This window comes from Pleurodeles waltl, chromosome 1_2 (assembly GCF_031143425.1).
Source record: "Pleurodeles waltl isolate 20211129_DDA chromosome 1_2, aPleWal1.hap1.20221129, whole genome shotgun sequence".
NCBI classification, from domain to species: Eukaryota; Metazoa; Chordata; class Amphibia; order Caudata; family Salamandridae; genus Pleurodeles; species Pleurodeles waltl.
Window position 1 is genome coordinate 1,223,799,421 of NC_090437.1, and position 7,805 is coordinate 1,223,807,225.

At 46.4% G+C, this 7,805-nt stretch overlaps 1 protein-coding gene across 2 annotated transcripts in view; it reads left to right on the forward strand.

Moving 5' to 3' along the window:
• Positions 1 to 4,707, forward strand: part of SPON2 (spondin 2) — an 86,035-nt gene extending 81,328 nt beyond the window's left edge. For both annotated transcript variants that reach the window (XM_069204180.1, XM_069204186.1), the window contains exon 6: positions 224 to 4,707. In XM_069204180.1, the coding sequence (XP_069060281.1) occupies positions 224 to 402 (179 nt within the window). In that variant the 3' untranslated portion in view covers positions 403 to 4,707. The remainder of the gene's footprint in view (positions 1 to 223) is intronic.
• Positions 4,708 to 7,805: the final 3,098 nt, after the last annotated feature.

Below are 7,805 nucleotides of genomic sequence, written 5' to 3' on the forward strand. Positions count from 1 at the left end.
GACACCACTCATTTACTAAGGAAAGGCAGTGTAATGGGAGAAATGTAGATTACCATGAGTACTCGATGAATTACCGCATGCCATTTAAGAAAATGCCATAGGTTAAAGAAAGATAGCCGAAATCTACTGTGAATTAACAGGGCTCTCTATGCGAGTAAGAATTTATGGAGAGTTGTTTTCAGTTTCCTATTCTTTATACTAACGTGTGCTCTCTTTATTGCAGAAACACCACTGGACTGCGAGGTGTCCTTATGGTCTTCGTGGGGTCTCTGTAGGGGCAGCTGCGGCACTCGGGCTACCAAAATCAGAACTCGGTACATACATTTCAAACCATCAACCAGTGGAGCACCTTGTCCCAGTCTTGAAGAAGAAACAGAATGCGTCCAGGATAACTGCGTCTAAACACCAACAACTATAACAGAAACTGCTGATTTCAACACATCATCTACATCCTTCATACTTCAGCCAGTCATCCTTAGTCATTTTGCAATACTGAACAAAAATACTTTTTTGTATAAATGAATGATCTGTTGTTTACATCAAAAGTGTTCCCTCTTGTTCACGATTTTGTACACCATAGTGCCTCCAAATAATAAACTGTTCAATTGTCATAACAACTAATTCACGTGGCGACCTCCTGTGGCAGCTATCGGGATGTTTTGTACACGCATTTAATCTTCGTAGTACAGGTTCAGTCATAAAACCCAGAGGTCGTGAAAACTTGCACATTTAAGAAGTTATTAGCAGTACAAATGGGCGAGCCAGGAAACAAACAGAGAAAGCCGAGCCAAGAGTACATGCAAGAGCCAAGCCCTGAAAATATTTGGCTTGTAAATCATGCAACCAACATCATGTTAAAATGAAGGGTCCCTTCAAACTTCAAGAGAGTATTTCTTTAACAGGCATAAACGCTTCATTTTAGTACATCAGAATATTTGAAAAGTATGTATTAAAAGGGAGAATTTTTAAACATGAACTGAGAAACATACCTGCTCCCACCTGGATGACAATGCCAATAGTGAACTAACAGGTAACTCAGTGGCCATGTCTACCTTAAATCTTACACAGTCCAAACACAAGAGAAGTTTTTTGGTACAGCGCACATCCCAAGCTCACATTTTTGAAGGTGCTCTCATAAGTGACAATGAACAAAAAATAGGCTTGTGAAATAAAGTATTTGGCAACGATCACACAGTTTGGGCAATCAGAGAAGACAGGATTGTTCCCATTTATTTCCAGTCTCACACTGTGCAATTTAGCCACTAAACGGGCATCCATTTCTGAACTCAAAGCTGGTTTGTCCTTTATTCTGGGAGGATTAGATTTGAGTTACAGGCAGAGTTCACATTTTATTTTTGACAGCTTTAGATAATGAGCACCTTGCTTCAGGGCTGACACAGACTGTTACGCATTTTTTTTTTGGCACATAGAAATTGTGAGAAACTGGGTTATTGATAGTGGGGAATGGAACTACTCAAGAAACCACCACAATCCTGGAAGAGGTGAAACAGAAAAGTCACTAAATTAACCTGTGCTTAACTGTCTCGTAGCTTGGTACAAAAACAGTTGGGCTTAACTTAGAAGTAATGTGTAAAGTATTCATTCAGCACACAAACTGTACCAAAGTGAAAACACAACACAAAAAATCCCACACCTATTTAAATAGAGTAAAATGTACTAAAATATTTAAACACCAAAGTGACAAAAATTCAATCAGTAGAACCAGAGATATGCAACTTAAAAGATTTAAGGTGAGTATAGCGTCTAGAAGCTCTAAGGGCCACTCACAGTCATCTGGCCCTGCTAGACCGGGTGAAAGTCACAGTTCAGGCTGACCACTATAGAGCGTGGGCCAGATACAAGGACCAGGTTAGTTCCGCAGAAATTGTGTCTTTCTCAAAGTCCAGCGCAAAGAGTCCAGTTCACAGTGGAGGAAGCCGTGAGGAGCAAAAAGAGCATTGCAGTGCAGGCTGGGCATCGTGGAAGTTTGTCACTGTAGCTGGAAGATCCTGTGAGGCACCGCGGACGGTCGTGGCTGGAGCTTTTTCATTGGCAGTTAGGCTGTCAATGTTGTAGCATGAGGTGCAGATCTTGTGTTGATAGTCGTCGCTGGCGGCCGCTTTAGCACCTCGGGGTCACTGAATCTTCTCATTGGCAGTCGGTGCAAGCAGAAATATCTTGGAGCAAACAGGCCCGTTCACATTTGCAAAGAGACCAAAGCCTCAGGACTGCTCCCTCTGAATTCAGAGGAGTGCACTCATATGCCAACCAAGGGCCCAGGATGTGGGGAGGTGCCTCTTGGTGATCAGGGACTCACTTTAGCAGAGGTCAGCAGGGCTCATATAGGTCCTGTTGCAGGTCCAGTGCAGCAAGTCAGCTGGCTAGTTGCAGGGAGACCTATGGAGCTGGTTGTGCCCCTTTAGATCAGACAAAGAGGTCAGCCAGCTCATCCTTTGATCGCTCAGGTAGCCTGCGATGAAGGGAGCAGGTTCAGTCTCCATTCTCTGAGGGCAGGGTTCAAGCAGCAGGGCAGCCCTCTGGCAGCAGGGCAGTCCTTCCTCTGCAGTGTTCACAGAGCCAGGAGTGGACTGAAGTTTGTCTGAGTGTTCAATATTGATACCTGGTTCCAGCTTTGATGTGGGAGAAACTTTCCCACATCTAGTTCTGGAATTTCTTCCCTTCCCCTACCCTGGTCCCATGATGTCTGGAGTCACAAAAGGCTAGTCTGAAGTTCTTTGTGTGTGTGTGCTGAGGACGTCCTTTTATAGTATAAGTGTGGCAGGTGACAGCTACGGTGCACCCATTTGGACAGGATGGCCCACCCCCGTTTGTGATACTGATGGGGAGAATACACAAAGGCCAACTGTCAACTACACCTAGTCATGTGACTCAGGATACATGTTGCAGGTACCAAATGGGTAGGACAAGAACATTTTAACTTTCTAAAAGTGGCATTTTCAGAATTGTGACTTAAAATCCGACTTTACTATTAGAGAGGATTTAAAATTATAATTCTTTAGAGACCACACGTGACATTTCTACCTGTTCCCAAGCAAAAGTGATCACTTATTAAATATAAAAGGTAATCCAGTGTTCTGTGGGAGAATTCGGCTTTGCAGTAGTTGAACAAAAATATTTAGGAGTGTTTTACTGCCAGGAAATGTAAAACTTAAAAGTACATGCCCAACATTTTAAATAAAATGCACTCTGCCTTATGAGATGTTCAGGCCCTACCTTTGGGGTGATTTAAATGTACTGAAGAGAAAGGTTTTGTTTAAACTGGACAGAGGCTGCAAATGGCAGGGTTACTTGAGCGGGTGGCACAATAAGTACTGCCAGTACACCAGTATCATTTAATTTACAGGCCCTTGGTACATGCAGTACCACTTTACTAGGGATTTACATATAAATTAAATGTACCATCATGGTGTAATCCAATTTTACTGTGTTTAGAGGAGAGACCACAAGCACTTTAACACTGGTTAGCAGTGGTAAAGTGTGCAAAGTTCTATAGCCAACAAAAACAAATTCAGCAAAACGAGTAGAGAAGCAAAATATTTGTGGGAAAAGTACACCAAGAATGTCAAGTCTAACAGAGATTTTGTGGATTCATAGTACGCTAAGCCGAGGATTAAATTTAAATCCAGTTTCCCATGATTAGCAGCTGATGGAGGTTAAACTCCCCTTTGGACTTCCAGAAGGGGCAAGTAGTGCTTCCTATCAGATATCCTGCAAAATACAGTGTCTAGGACGGAGGTACAACAAGATGTAAAGGAGCATTTTAGATTCAATATGGAGTCAGTGACAAAATCTGGAATGGCACTGGAGCTTTTAAAACCTTCATCAGAGGCATTTGCATTGCAAAACACACAGGAGTACTCAAATCAAGCTGCAACAGGCTAGCTTGCCTGGATCAATCAGTCATGGAATCAGAGGATAAATATGCAGATGGGCATGAAAAGGCCACAACTGGAAAGTTGTATGCCACTTTTCTTAAATAACATGAGGAAGATGATCATAAAATAAGTTACATAGATAAATATGTGGTAGCTAGATAGTATGAACACAACACCACAGGACCTATCAAGTCTTATCCAACCTCAAGGGGTAGCTAATGAGGTGACAGAGATTATACTTAGGAAAGGAGAGGCAAAATATGGCACTTTAGACAACGTAGTGGCATTCACAGACTAGAAAGGTCAGTTAGTTGTACATTTGAAAGTCCACCGCATGAGCAGCTGAAATGTCTGCTTTCCTTTATAGGGTTACAATGACTTGGCTTGAAGATGGGAAGTGTGAGGTCATATCACAGTCTGTAATTATGTAGGATATCAAGCTGTCAAAAGCGGATATGACTGGAAGCAAAGCTCCTGGAAGTAGCGGGCTGTCAAATTTTATAAAGACTATAGCAACATTTTGGTACACCATATAATCGCCATGTTTGAAGAGGCACATGGGTGCCTTACCTCCAAAACGTGATAAAGTTACTATAATAGATCAGCTGGAACCGGTAAACCTTGCCAAACAAAAGTTTTTGTCTAAGTAAAGATGTGTAAGGTGTTTATCTAACTTGAAGAAAAATGTTTGATCCAAAAGTCTTTAAACCATTGTAAGACTGTTCCTCTTATCCCAATCTTTTCAAGAGTGGTAAGGAGAATAGTACGATCAGCGATATCAAACGTTGTCATTAAATCAAGCAGTATCAAAGCAGCCTGTGTATCACTATTTGCCATACACTTTAGCTCGTCCAGCGCTTTACAATCATCAGTTTCATGCTATGCTCTTCTCCAAATCCCATTCCATCTGGGTGCAAGAGATTATTTGCAGTCACATAGGCAGGTATTTGATGAAATACTGGCTTTTCCAGGATTTTGCTTAGGAAATGCAGTTGAGAGACTGGTCTGTAGTTTGAAAGTATCTCTGGGTTTATACCAGTCTTCTTTAGTAGCAGAGATAGCAAAGATATTTTTAATGTATTCTGAACGATACCTTCCATCAATGAACCGTTCACAATTGCTGTGACCCAATTTGAGTCAGTTGACAAAAAGCTGATGTACAACTTTTGCTAATAATGGGTCAACCGAAGATTACAGGGGCATACATTGTTTTAATAGAAGAAGATTCATGTTGCTAAAATAGTTAAAATGAACAAACATACCAATTTTAATAACAATACTATTTGTTGCAGTTTAACACTTATGGGGGTCATTTCAACCCTGGCGGACGGTGTTAAAGGTGCGGTAATACTGCAAACAGGCCGGAGGACAAAAAAAAGGGAATTATGACCGTGGCGGAAACCGCCAACAAAGACAGCCACTTTAACACTCCGACCGCCACAGCGGTACAGACAAGCAGCGCGGCGGTCACCGCCAACAGACAGGAGGAAGACAATGTACCACCCACAGTATCACAACCCGCCAATCCGCCACCTTTTCCGGGGTGGATTCACCGTGGATAAAAACACGGCGGAAACAGCTTTTGCAATGGGAAAACGCTCACCTCTACACATCCCACGAGGAAGGAGGCCACCATGGAGCCGGAATTACAAATCCTCCCTGCCCTTGTCTTCCTACTCATCTACGAACACCAGCGGCGGCGAAGACAACGGTGAGTACTTACCTACGACATAGGGGAGGGGGAGGCAAAAGTCAGGGGGGGACACACGCAACACCCCCACCCCCACCCTCGCACACTACAACAGACACACCGATGCATTTCCAAACATCATAGTAACAACCCACAACCCCCCCGGAAGAATGCAAAGACAAAAGGAAATCAGTCCAAACATTGTAATGTATCAAAATACATGTACAAAATATATACAGATATATATAAACACATTCAAAAGTATATACATTACGAGAAGTAGTGCAGATATGCACATATCAATGTCCGTGCACCACTGGGCCAAAAATGCATGGGCGAGGCCCACACAAGATACCTGTCCACAAACGGAGAGAACACTGCAGGGGCATCAGAGAGAAATACAACAGGCACCTCAGGGCGAAGGGAAGGGGGGGCACCTCAGCCAGATTACAGCACCACGCCACATGCACGACGGGGCTCCATGCCCATTGATGTATCCTGGGGAGTGCAAAGCCACAGTCTCTCAAGTCTCTACAGTGGGTGGGTTGCCCACTGTACCATCCTGGGGAATGCAAAGCCACAGTCTCTCAAGTCTCACAAGTGGGTGGGTTGCCCACTGCATTATCCTGGGGAGTGCAAAGCCACAGTCTCTCAAGTCTCTACAGTGGGTGGGTTGCCCACTGCCATATCCTGGGGAGTACAAAGCCACAGTCTCTCAAGTCTCTACAGTGGGTGGGTTGCCCACTGTACCATAATGGGGAGTGCAAAGCCACAGTCTCTCAAGTCTCTACAGTGGGTGGGTTGCCCACTGTACCATCCTGGGGAGTGCAAAGCCACAGTCTCTCAAGTCTCTGCAGTGGGTGGGTTGCCCACTGCATTATCCTGGGGAGTGCAAAGCCACAGTCTCTCAAGTCTCTACAGTGGGTGAGTTGCCCACTGCCATATCCTGGGGAGTGCAAAGCCACAGTCTCTCAAGTGGACACTGGTTCTGGAGGGGGACTGGTGCCCAGAGTGCTTCATCCTGTTAAGGACAGAGGTAGTGGATGGATCTCTCCACTGGTTCTGGAGGGGGAATGGTGCCTAGACTGGATTAGGCTCCCCGTGACAGTTCCTGTCCCGTCACTGTCCCAGCTGTACATGGGATACCGATGTTTGATGTGGCAGTGTTTTCCTTCTGCAGCGGTGCTCTGCCCTGTTCAGCGGTGCTTTGCCATGGCGGTCTCTGGCCTGTTCAGCGGTGCTTGCCCTGTTCAGCGGTGCTTTCCCATGGCGGTCTCTGGCCTGTTCAGCGGTGCTTGCCCTGTTCAGCAGTGCTTTGCCATGGCGGTCTCTGGCCTGTTCAGCGGTGCTTGCCCTGTTCAGCGCTGCTTTGCCATGGCGGTCTCTGGCCTGTTCAGCGGTGCTTGCCCTGTTCAGCGGTGCTTTGCCATGGCGGTCTCTGACCTGTGTATTGGTGTGTGGAATGACGGTCCCTCATTGCCCAGCGGGGCTGTGGCAGCCGGGGCCCTCCTGGGCACTGACTCCGGCGGTGGTCTCCTGACCAGTGATGATACTTCGGCCATCCTGGGCACTGACTCCGGCTGTGGTCTCCTGACCAGTGACGATACTTCTGCCCTCCTGGGCACTGACTTCCGGCGGTGGTCTCCTGACCAGTGACGACGGTGCTGGCGGTGGCGTCCCGGCCGCCGGGGAGGATGCCGCCCTTCTCCGCCGTGCTGCTCTCACCAGGCCGTGCAGACTTCTTCTGGCACTTCACCACCTTTGGTGGAGTCACAGCTGACTCTGCAATCCCCCTGGGACCCTTGTGAGTAGTTTTGCCTCCAGGAGTCTTCACCCGGTCCCGTCGGCCAATTTCCAACTTGAGATGCTTTACAGGGGGTGGACTGGCAGTGCCTTGGCTCCGTGTCACACTGCCTGCCCTGGTGGCCGGTACACTCCACACACCTGTAACACGCACCACTGGTACTGGAGTCTTTTTGGCTGAGGCGCTACTACCGGACTGATGAATTGGAGGGGTGGGGGTGGGGGCAAAGAGGTCAACGTTGCAGAGGGACAGTTTCTGACGAACACTGGGATGGGTAGGTGGAGGGGGTCTGGGAGTGGAGGAAGAGGAGGTGGTTGTAGGAGGTGTCACTTTAGGTGTTTTGGGTGCAGGTGCAGGTACTGGAGGCTGTTGTGAGGTGGATGGATGTTGGGTGTGTGGGTGCCCGCTTTTGTGT